The 12,562-nt window shown below is 47.0% G+C and overlaps 1 protein-coding gene across 1 annotated transcript in view; it reads right to left on the bottom strand.

The window, feature by feature from the left end:
• KMT2B (lysine methyltransferase 2B) overlaps nucleotides 1-12,562 on the bottom strand; it is a 62,486-nt gene that overhangs the window by 25,418 nt on the left and 24,506 nt on the right. Inside the window, 4 exon segments of the mRNA XM_083454663.1 lie at nucleotides 96-194; nucleotides 1,090-1,184; nucleotides 1,999-2,244; nucleotides 10,873-10,928. Coding sequence (XP_083310789.1) covers nucleotides 96-194; nucleotides 1,090-1,184; nucleotides 1,999-2,244; nucleotides 10,873-10,928 — 496 coding nt within the window.

Here is a 12,562-nt window from a genome sequence, read left to right as displayed (position 1 = left end):
CCAAAAGAGCATTTTGTGGCCCATTATTTGTCTCGTGTTTCAATATCATCATTTCAAAGATGCATCTCTCAAACAAGATACTCCCCACCCCGCACCTTGAAATCAACTCTGAGCCTGTGGATGCCGTCTGTGGATTTCTGCTTCCCGTTCCAGCCGTTGGAGACAGATGGGAGTGTGCCAGAGGATGGGACATCCTATGGAAGGAAGGGGCAGAGAGGCAAGTGAACAGAGTCCAGCAGGAAATGCAATGTGCGGCCATTTTCCTAAACAGGGTGAAAGTTCAGACCAAGAGGAAAAGGAAACAGGAGGTTGTGTCCCAGGCTAGTTCTACACAAGAGTGTATCTGCTGAGATTAATGGGCATGACTAACTGAGGTCCACCAATTTCAATGGGTCTATTGCAAGCAAATCTTAGCTGGATACAAACCACGATTTCTATGTCCCTCCAGTCGTTGCTGGACTCTAACTCCAGCATAGCCAAAGGTAGGGATGGTGAGACAGCTGGAGGGCTTCTAGTCCTGGAAGAGGTTATTCTGAAGGAAGGCATGGTTGGCTAGCTGGCTGAACCCTGAATAGAAACACCCCACAATTCTGGGTGTTTTTCTGCAGCTCCAATTTGCATTTATAGGCTGCTTTCCTCATGTGCAAAGCTAGTGATATACCAAAATATTTTTTAAAAAAAAAAACCAGCAAGGAAACACCAAAACTGAAAAACCCCTCATCAAACCTCAGCAGCCATCAAATAAAGTCTGGACGGTCTATGGGTTACCTCAGCAGCCTAGAGACTTCTGAAAGATGCAAGTTTTTAAAGACCTGCTTTGGAGATTCAGTTTTGGCCCTCAAAGTCATGGCCACTTCCCAAAGACAACAACTTGAATACTGGGAACGAACGCATACACACACTCAAAAGGCACAAGGGTCATACTGAGTCCTTTTTTACACTAAATATTTGGGCTGAGTTGTCCCCCGCTGCCCAAAAAGGGCTATAATGGTGGAATACAATGTGGCTCACAATAAAACTGCTGCATTTTAAAAAACAAATGTGAGATAGTCCCTGCCCACTCTGACTTAATCCTTGCCCAAGCCTCACCTTCTCTGGCCTTTTTCTGGCCTTCAGCTGCACCACAGGCTGGAGGGGGGTCCTGCGGGGCCGGCTCTGCTCCTCAGAGTCCATGGGAAGCAGATCTGGAAATGAAAGCAGGAACTGTCGGTCAACCAGCTCTTTTCTTCCCTGTCAGCTTTGATCAGTCCTAAACTGGATAAGGTCCTATTCTTGTCCTCGAAAGCACAGCAACTCAGCTACCTTTCCCACAAGGCTGAGGAACCTTTGGCTCTCCGCAAGCTGCTTGGACTGAAGCTCCCATCCACCCTGGTCAGCAAGACCAATGGCCAGGGATGGGTAAAGGTGTAGTCCAACATAATCTAGAGCAGTGTTTCTCAACCCTGGGTCCCCCGTTATTGTTGGGCTACAACTCCCATCATCTCTGACCACTGGTGCTGATAGCTAGGAATGATGGGAGTTGTAGTGCAACAACAGGAGGAGACCCAAGCTTGCGAAACACTGATTTAGAGGGTCAAAGGTTCCCCCATCCCCCATCCACAGCATGCTTGGGAATTACCATGAGTAGTAGCAGGCAAGAACTCCTGCCTGACTCCATTCGCAGGCCTCAGACAATGGCACATCCCCGGAGCATTCGTTCCCCACTGAGACGGAAGAGGTGGGCAGGGTTCAGCTAAGCCCATTAAATGGGGTAGGGTGGCTCACACAACCACAGAGTTACAGAACAACAAAGGCTGCTTCACACACAGCCAAAATCATCCAGAAAAGTTAACTTGATGTGGTGCAAGTCCAGCAAGGCACACTGAGCCCGCCACACGAATGTCATGGGAAGTTGCAATGAGCATGCAGCAACATTATTCCTTTGTAGGATTGGTGCACGGGGCTATCTACACGCAGGATTAATGCAAAGCAGCCTTGAATTCTCCCCCTCTCTCTCACCTGAGTCCCGGGAGGATTTCCGGCGATGCGTGGCTGAGCCGGACACCATCTCTTTTTCCGAGTCAGAGGATTCAAAGATGTCATAGGAAGGCCTCTGCTTGACGCAGCGCCGGGCTGACTTGCGCTGCAGCAGGGAGTCTTGCTCCGCTGTCTCCGTGGCCCCCAGCATGACTTCCCAGGGGGCTGGGAACTCCTCTTGAGAATCCTCCGAATCCCAGGGGACGATGGGCTTCACTACCGTACGGCCTGGAGACAAAGGCATGGAGTGAGCAGTCTCACGAGGCGGGGGCTGGCTGAGAGGACCAGATTCTCCCATTTACCTCCACTCTGCCACACACTCTACAGAAGGGCTGCCATCATTTCAAGGGATGTGGGAGGGATTGTGCACATCAGAGCAGGGCAAGGCTGGTGTCGTGTGGTGTAGGGGGTTAGAATGCTGGATTAGGAAGTTCAAGTCGGCACTCAGTCATGAGGCTCCTTACCTGACCTTGGGCTTGTCGCCATCTCTCAACCTCGCCAGGTTGTTGTGAGGAACAACCACATATACCCTTTACCCTAGCCTTTGGCACTTGAGATAAATATTTTCAAGATCCACTCTATTATTGTGACTGCAATTTGTTTCAAGCTGTATTTTAAATGGTTGCTACCCGTTCTAGGACCTTAGGGTGAATGGTGGGTAATTATTAATATTAATAGCAATAATAATAACTTTGAGCTCCCTGGAGGAAAGGCAGGCTACAAATTTAACAAAAGAAATAACACACCTCGTAACAGCTCTTAATTTGCTGAGCTCCCTGGGGGTCGGTGTTAGAAACTAAGATATGAAAGCTGGGGCTAAGTGGTACCTTAAATGTAGGTTATGGGCGCAACAACAGAATGTCTAGGTGAACTTTTTTATAACAAGAATACAGTGCTGAAAATGAACTGCAGCTAAAATATTATGTTCATTTTTCACATGGTCTAGTTCTTCCCCTGCTCACTTCCCCTAATATTCTTAAGAGGGTCTCTTCTCCAGTCTTCAGAGAGTAGCTGGAAGTGGAGAGGCAGAAAAAGGTCTTCTTTTTCTTCCACTCTGCAGTTTTAATTGGAAAATTTAGGCGCAGTACTGCGCCCAGAGCGCAGAAACTGCTCTGAACACTGCCTGGGGTGCAAAATAGCAATACTAGCCAGGATTTCACTTTTGGCAAAGTCTTATTAATAAGCTCACTTACCTTACAGAAGTCTTATATTTCCCTCTTCTTCAATTGCTCATTTATTTCTCCCCTCCCTCCCAACAATCTGGTTCTGAGAATATCTCTCTGTCCCTCCTGATGTAATCATTTTGCTGTGGCTCCACCCTACCTTTCTCAATAGGCAGGCAAAACTGATTCTTTTCCCCCAGGGAGAATCTGGCAGTCTTCTCAACTACCTCATTTCCAATACAAAGGCTAGTTAAGCATTCACCTGGCCAGGACTGGGTCTGGGCCATTGTTCCCATCACAAGGCTTTCAAGGCAGCTTGAGTGTTCCCAGCAAAACCTCCCTACAAACTCCAAAAGGGGAGCTGTGATGCAGCACAAGACTCTTCAGGCCTACTCGGAAGTAAGTTCTGAGCTTACACCCATTTGTATGCACAAGGGGATTGCAGCCCAGGTTGGTAGCAGCAAACATTTTTTTAAAAATAAAAATTGCATCTTAAAATCTAACAGCCTGAAAGACCACAGTACTCAAAGCAGACAGTCATGAAACTTTGGCTGCAGGGAATCTGTCTTCTTAAGTCTTACAAAACTCTTTCTGGGTGTCTTTGCTATATTAAGTCATCACCCCAAATCCCCCCTTTTTTGCATTGCACCCCTTCCCTTACATTGCATGTGAAATTAATTACAAACTCCAGAGATCGACCCCTTTTCTCATGGGTGGGGGGGTTAGTAAAGACCCCTGCCTCAGTTTCCATATTAGATGCAGTGATGGGGCAGGGAAGGAACAGACACAGGTCAGGGAAAGGGGGAATCGCCCTTGCAGGGCTTCGAATGTTGGGGCTGAAATTTATAGCTGCCTTCCCTTCCCCCCACCCCCCCACGCTGAGTATACAGAGGTCAGGAGTCTTGGCTTCCGCTGCTACAGCCATCTTTCTGCCCAGAGCTGATCCAATAAAACCCGGCCCACCTCCTTGCTTTTCCCTCCCTCCCTCCCTGCCACCCACCCCCACCCCCAAATCCCAGCCTTCTTCCCAAGATCATCTGCTCACATAATCAGTGCTTCTTCAGTCTGCAGGCAAGAAATGCCATTTCCCACACATAAACCAGGCAGGGCTCCTGCTTGGTTCAACCTGGAATGGCTTCCCTGGGAAAACCAGGCCCCACCTCTTCCTGAGGCAAGCCCACTTCCCCCTCCCCATCCCCAAGCAGGGAAGAGATCACATTCCCCCAATCCTCAAATCCATTGTCCCGGAACTATCTGTTGTGGTTTGCAGGGCTCCACCTATCTTTGTCCTTGACCAGCAAATTCCACCCAGTCTGTCTGTGCTCCCTCTACGCACTTTCAAAACTTAGCAGCCTCCATTGCCCCCAGCAAAAAGTAGAAGGGAGAGAAGGAGGAAGGGGGCGGATTATCTTCTACATTATAGCACAATGGTTCTCAACCTGTTTGAATGATGGGATTGCTCTCCTTACAGCCATCTCATTTCATGGCTGTGTTTACTCCATACATTTAAAGCCAACCCCTCAAAAGAAGAGGAATCTTAGGGACTGCAGTTTGTTAAGGGTGCTGGTATTGGAAGGGGTGAACTACAGTTCCCAGGATTCTTTTTTTTGGGGGGGGGGGACATAACGTGCTTTAAATATATGGTGTACATGCAGCCTTTTAAGAGGACAGGTCCCTGCCCTGAGAAGCTTACACTCTATTATTCGGAAACAGAGGCAAGAGAAGGAAGGGGAGGCGGAGGGGAAGGGGAAAATGTGATCATCTGAATTAAGAAATTATCTTAGAGAAGGCTTAGTTATAGTAGGGAATAGGAACTCGGGTTAGGGAGGGGGATTGCTGCTAATGGAGCATCACAGCTTCCTGTAATGTAATGACATCACAGCTTCCTTCCTTTGTATATACACAAATATAAAGCCATTCGAACAAAGTTTTTATCATGGAACGGACTCCCTCAGAAGGTGGTTTTTAAACAGAGGTTGGATGGCCATCTGTTATGGAACTTTACATATTTCTTATAATGCTTTAGTTGAGATTACAGTCGTACCTCGGCTCCCAAATGCTTTGGGAGTCGAACGTTCCGGCTCCCGAATGATCGAAAACCAGAAGCGAGTGTTCCGGTTTGCGAACGTTATTTTAGAAGCCAAACGTCCGACAGGGTTTCCGCAGCTTCTGATTGGCTGCAGGACCTTCCTGCAGCCAATCAGAAGCCGCGCTTTGGAGGTCGAACGTTTCAGGAGTCGAATGGACTTCCGGAATGAATTCTGTTCCACTTCCAAGGTACGACTGTACTGCATTGGGCTAGATGACCCTTGGGCCTTGGGCCCCTCCTGCCATCTGCAATATGGGGCTGATCGTGCTACCCTACCTCACAAGGTTGTTGTTAAAGAACGATCACAAGGTAACGGATGCAAAGCACTTGGAAAGCAGTATACAAACGCTAGATAAAGGAGAACAGCATTTTAATAGTCATTTTCAGAGAGTTAAAAATTTCCACATTGGCAGAGGGTCCCACAGAAATCTGCCCTGAGACAGAGTACAAGAAGGGTCAGGAAGAGCTTGTGGCTAGACATGGTGGAAGAAGGAAGGTCCGCCCCCTTTTGGAGATTTGATAGCTGTGGTTTTCCTCACAAGCGAAGGCTAAGAGTCACTGCAGGTCAGGTTCCAATGCCCCCACATTGATAGCACAGAGCAGTATAGCAGCCTCAAGGTTGCAAAGTTGTCCCCCCCCCCCCCTTTCCGCCCTGCCTCTCAAATCCCTCATTTGAGAAAACAAAAGGTGAGGGGAGGTGATACTGTCTTTCTCTTGGGGTTCCTTGCACTGTTGGCAAGGAGCTGTATTGGTGCTCATCCCCCAGGTGGAAAAAAATTCACTTTATTACAATAGCCACATTAGAAATTACTACATTATATGAGAGCCAAGAACTCAAAAGCATCCAGAAGGAGGACAGGACGAAGAGAAAAGGCACATAAACCTGCACGTCCTAACACTGTGGACGGGGAGGCTGCTGCATTTTATTTCTTACTGTAAAAGGCAACCAGATGATGAAATGAAATAATAATAATCACTCTTCAAGGACACATTCCAAGACCAGCACCTGCAACTTCCAGTGGAAGAGGACTCAACATCATTGTCCTCCCCAGAATTTCCCATTTACTGCTGTCAGCCTCCTCTGGTGGAGAGATGAGGGAGTTAGCTGTAAGCAATCTAGACCCTCTCCTCATTTAAGATGGGCTGCTGGGGCTTTTTGGAATGCAGTAAGACTAGCAGTGGAACTTCCACCATCATTGCCCTCCCCAACATTTCCTTTTCATCGCAGGAAGCCACTCCCTGGAAGTCAGATGTAGGATCCAGCTGCAAGTCATCTAGCCTGGCAAGAAGACCACTCCTTCCCTCTCTGAACGCATTCAAGCCTTAACCAGAGCCAGGGCTTTTTCGGCCATGGCCTCGATCTGGTGGAACGCTCTGTCACAAGAGACTAGGCCCTGCAGGACTTGACATCTTTCTGCAAGGCCTGAAAAACAGAGCCGTTCCACCAGGCCTTTGACCAAGGCACAGTCTAACCTCCTCCTTCTGTAATCCTCATAGAACTCTAGCACAATGGTTGCCATTAATTTGATTCTGAATTGATTTTAGAATGTATTTCAATTAATTGACTGTGCTTTTATGTAAATTGTGCTGTTTTTACTGTTGTTAGTCACTCTGAGCCCAGCTTTGGCTGGGGAGGGCGGGATATAAATAAAAATTATATTATTATTATTATTATTATTATTATTATTATTACTACTACTACTATTACTATTATTATTATTATTATTATGACGACTCTGTGGAGTGAAGCAAGATCAGCCCCTACAACTTTACTGTCTTTCTGCTCTGAACTTATACATTTAAGTCCAGATCATTCCTTCTGTCATATTGAATTTATTCTGTTTGCTAAAATTGTCGGTTTTTGTCCTGTTTGGATTTACTGGTGACTTCCCTTTACGCTTTGCATTCTGAATGTTTGCTGTAAGCCACTTTGGGCACACAGCTCACTGTGGAAAAGATGGCCAGTGTGGTGTTGTGGTCAAAGTGTTGGACTAGGACCTGGGAGAACCAGAGTTCAATTCCCTACCCAGTCATAAAGATCGCTGGGTGACCTTGGGCTGCCTCAGCCTACCTCTCAGGGTTGTTGTGGGGATTTAATGAGGATGGGGAGAACCATGCACGTATGCCACCTTGAGGCTTCTTGGAGGAAAGGTGGGATATAAATGCAATAAATAAATAAATAAAATATCAGTTCCAGCCAGGTAAAAGCACTCAAGCAGGGCTTGGAGCAGAGCCAGTAAAGGCTGGAGCCAGCAGAAGTAGTGGGAGAAACTTGTGGGTCAGGAGGAATGGCCACTTTTGGCTCGTGGGACTGAGATTCCCCACCCCTGATCTAGGAAAAACAGCCCCCACTCAATTTCAGTGGAATGGCACCTGCAGACAATACACACAGGAGTCAATTGAGACTTGGAGGCAGCACACACACTAACCTTTAAAGCACATTCCCCTCAAAGAATTCTGGGCACTGTAGTTTATTAAGGGCTGCTGGGAATTGCAACTCGGTGAGGGGTAAACTACAGTGCCCAGAATCCTTTGAGGGAAAGAATGTGCTTTACAGTTATAGTGTGCGTGCAACCAAAGTCATGAGTAAGTTAAGCTGTTGACTACTCAATGGAGGATACCTTAGACGTAGATCACCTACTTTACAGAAGGTCACTGGGTCTACCCTTGGTGTCACCAGTTAGAGGGATCAGAAAGACCTATTCCTGAGACCCTGGAGTAGACCACGTGGTGCCCTTCAGATCCTTTGGACCACAACTCCTACCAGTCCCACTAGGGATGACCAATGGTCAGGGATGCTGTAGACCAGCAATATCTGGAAGGCACCAGGTTGGAGAAAGCCAGAGTAAACAAGTATGTTTGCCCTTGTATAAGGCTGCTTCCTATGTTCCATATGATTAGAGTTGCCTTACTTTGCAAGAAGACCCCTATCTCAGTACTAGAGAGGGTTTTTTTTAAATAGATCTGACAATACCCACAGGAATGATCAGGAAAAAAGAAAAGAGGTTACCAGCCTGCAGAGCTTTCGATCTCTCACAATGGGACATGCCCCAGTCCTGCGGTGGAGCTCAGCAGGAGAGGAGCCAAGGAAGTGGGTTGCCCATCCCACTAGGAGGGCACTGTGTCTCAGTTTACATATTCCTTCCTGGTGGTGTGAATGGAAGAGGCAACCCATCCCAGGGTCCCCTCCTTCATTGCAAGGTGAAGGCAGATTCCAAACGGGAACTCAAATATGAATTTGCGGAAAGAGCCACTGTTATGGAAGTGTTGTACAGTGGTACCTCGGGTTACAGACGCTTCAGGTTACAGACTCCGCTAACCCAGAAATAGTACCTCGGGTTAAGAACTTTGCTTCAGGATGAGAACAGAAATCGTGCGGTGGCAGCAGGAGACCCCATTAGCTAAAGTGGTGCTTCAGGTTAAGAACAGTTTCAGGTTAAGAACAGACCTCCAGAACGAATTAAGTACTTAACTCGAGGTACCACTGTATCTCTCTCTCTCTCTCTCTCATATGCCCTGAGCTCTTGGGACTGGACAGGCTACAAATCTAAATCAGCCAAATGAAAAGCCAGTCCCTAAAATGAACAATCAGAGTGTCTAAGGAGCAAATCACCAAGAGCCTGGTTGCTAGCATGCTTGGATGCCATCTGCACAAGTTTCCACAGGGCACAGAAGGCAGCTAAGCTGCAAAAGGAGCCCCAATCGATCACTGTGGCCACATGAGCTCTCTCTTTCTTCCACACACACATACACACAACTCTGATAACTCCTGAACAAGTAGCACTAGAGGCTTATTGAAGGATGCTTTGGAACCTCCTATACGCTGAAGGTCAAAACAAGGACGCTACCTCTGTTCCAAACCGCATGGGGCACGTCCCAGGGAGAGAGATCAAAAGCAGCTACAGCGCTATGGAAGAAGTATCCACTGGCACCAAGTGAGGTTGGAGCCACCTGAACAGAGCACCTCGAGTTCTGCACAAGTGCAATGAAGCCACGGGATATAGGATGGACCTGCTAGCACAAATCCTGTACACAGATGGTTACATTCAAGTCAGTTCTACTCAGAGCACACCTGCTGAAATTAACAGACCTAAGTTAGACATGCCCATTAAATTCCAGTGGGTTCATTCTGATTAATATTCTATTTATTTTCTGTATACACAAGATGTGTTCCTGACTTCACAGTTCTAAAAGTATACTGGTCAATGATGCATGGAAACATTTTTTTAAAGGGAACGCCCCAAATCCCCTAGAAGCAGGCAGAGTGTCTTACATTTGTGGGAGAAGAACTCCTCCCTTCAGTGCAGTTACCACGGCTTGTGAATTGGACTTGTAAAGAAGCCTACAAATGTCACTAGCCTATGATTTCTTTTTACTACCAACCTTTAGTTGTATGCTAGCTGTGGAGAAGAGGGGAAAGCCTCCTCTCTGCAGCCAGCACAGAAATAAATGCAGCCCACTAGACTCTTAGCAGGCTACTAAAAATATTTCCTTCCGCCAAGTGCCCCAATGGTGGAGGGACAGGGAGATCTGCCCCTTCTCTGGTAGTCTGGGGCTATCAGGGAGTCATTAAACACAAGACTGGCACTAAACACCCCATTCTTTTTCTCTCCACCCCCCCCCCCCAATATCCACGAGCTTCAACCTTTCTTCCCAGTCTCTGAAAGAGGCTTAGACACCGAATTTCAACTTCTCCACAAAACAGAGCTTGTTTAACAACGTGTAACAATTTAATCGTGAATTTGCAAAATATAACCCACCAATACACAATGTGAAGGACAATAAGTAAATAGTAGCAGAAGAATTAAGTCCATTTGCACACACACACACACACTTTCCCACAGAAAGGTTTTGCCCAAAGCGGCTTACAGGAAGATAAAACAAACATAGCTGGTCATATCGATAAAAACAGTTAAAGATATATCAAAACACACAGTTTCAAAATGCACAGATAACGACAATGAAAACAGCAGCCCCAGACTAACACAAAACTTTATAAGTGACGGACCACTAAACATCAAAAGCCTGTTAGAACAAGAATATGTCTTTGAAGTGCTGAGTGTCATCATGCATTCTATCACGATGTAGAAACCAGTGCTTATTGCAATTCACGGCTGGGTATCCAGTACGGAACTCCTGCACCCAACCCCTACTCCACTGTACACATGGGACTGGACCCAAAAGGTTTGCACGCAGGTAGAAATATGTTCACAGAGCCCTTGGACCAGAAGATTGCAGTACGCAGGATAGTACACACCCCGGAAATGATCTCTTTCAGCTTCTGCCTTCTGGAAGAAGGTATAGGGTTATAAAGACCAGGACTAGCCGCCTGAGAAACAGTTCTACGAAAATGCAATTCTGGTTCTAAACGCAGCATAAGGAGTCTCTATAGTATATTGTATTTTAAAATGGGGTTTCAGAGTTTTGGGGGGCTTTTGAATGTCTTATGTAGATTTTTCAATTTCATTGTTCTGTATGGGACAATGACAATAAAGATATCGTATCATATCGTAACGACGCCAAGGAAGAGGCCACACATAATCACACAGCCAACTCACAGCAGCACATGATCAGTCCACCCATGTACAGCCACTCAATCGTTACCTTTCTTAGAGAGCCGCTCCACCCGCCGCGCCTCGATCTTGTCGCACTTCCGATACCTGCCAGTTAGCCAGACATGACATGGTCAGAGCAAAGAAATCAGCCGCAAAGAAACTCTTATCTGGTCCACCAGCGCAGGAGGAGCCAAAGGAGCTCTGGCCCACCCCCTCCCACCAAGGCAGCAAAGGGTCAGGGCCCACAGTACGTGGTCTTGCTCAAAGCAGATAGAAGACTGTGGAGCTAGACACCAGCAGTGGTGGACAGCTGGCCAAATACTCCTCAGTGGGGAAGGAAGCCCCATCTGAGAAAGGAAAGGCTCTTTTCTTGCCAGTGGCATTCATTTGTTTGTAAGATTTGTTTGCTGCAATTTCATTGAAAATATCAAAGCAGTTTACAGCATATATAATAAAATACATGTGGTTTTTTAAATTAACCCCCCCCCCAACGCACACAGCTATCAATTACAGAAGATGTATTCTTAATTGTCTGCATAAGCCTAGTAGGAAGGAGAAGTTTAAGCTAATGCCTGAAGGTTAAAATAGAAGGTGCCTGCTGAATCTCTGCTGGAAGAGCTTTCCATGGGACTGTGGTTGTATTATTATTATTATTATACCGCCCTTCATCATAGGATCTCAGGGCAGTTCCCAGAATAAAATGCAGGATACAAACAAGTAAAACAAAACAACAAAGCAATAACATGTACAAATGCACAGTGTAAAGGCAAAGGTACCCCTCCCCATACGGGCCAGTCGTGACCGACTCTAGGGTTGTGCGCTCATCTCACTCAAGAGGCCGGGAGCCGGCACCGGCCAAAGACACTTCCGGGTCACATGGGCAGCGTGACGAAGCTGCACTGGTAAGCCAGCACCAGTGCCGCACACGGAAACGCCGTTTACCTTCCCGCTATAAAGCGGTACCTATTTGCACTTAGGGGTGCTTTCGAACTGCTAGGTGGGCAGGAGCTGGGACCGAACGACGGGAGCTCACCCCACCGCGGGGATTCGAACCACCGACCATACGATCAGCAAGTCCTAGGCACTGAGGTTTTACCCACAGCGCCACCCGCGTCCCTGACAGTAACTCAGGTCCTTGTTTTAAAACAACGTGCTTATAATCTCCGCAGCTATGGGAAACAGTAGGCGCCTCCAGATTTACTAATATTTTGTGGGAGGGATTGGTGTGCACAATTTACAAGTGGATTAAAGTGCTCTGCAGCCCTAGGGGCAACTAATTCACTTTTTTTATTTTAAAAAATCAGACTTTTTGGAGTTAGGAATGTGATGGGAAAATGCATCATGGAATAAGATGCATGAAGCACTCCACAAGCAGATCAGGATGGTTGCTCATTGTCATATAACCTCCCCACAAGCAAATCAGGACGCGTGCTCTATAAATAGGTTCCTGGGGGAGCCTACTGCCCGTATAACAGATAGCCACCCTCTCACCTTCTTGCATGACAGAATTGCCTTGGCTCAGAAACCTCTTCTGCATAGCTATTAAAAACACAGGAGGCCCATCCTCCTTGACACCTGTCCACCCTTCTGAGGATGACTCAAGCTAAGAGAGGGGAATGCAGCTTCCCAAGGCTATGTGGCACATCTCCAGGTTCCCCACCCCTCCAAAAAAGTTGCTAGTCCCTGCTTTCTACCACTGCTGTTTAGATACCTCAACTTAAGATTAAACCAAACAGCTC

The sequence above is a fragment of the Podarcis tiliguerta genome (assembly GCF_965153285.1).
Source record: "Podarcis tiliguerta genome assembly, chromosome: 8".
Classification (NCBI taxonomy): Eukaryota; Metazoa; Chordata; class Lepidosauria; order Squamata; family Lacertidae; genus Podarcis; species Podarcis tiliguerta.
This window is presented reverse-complemented; position numbering and strand designations above follow the sequence as displayed.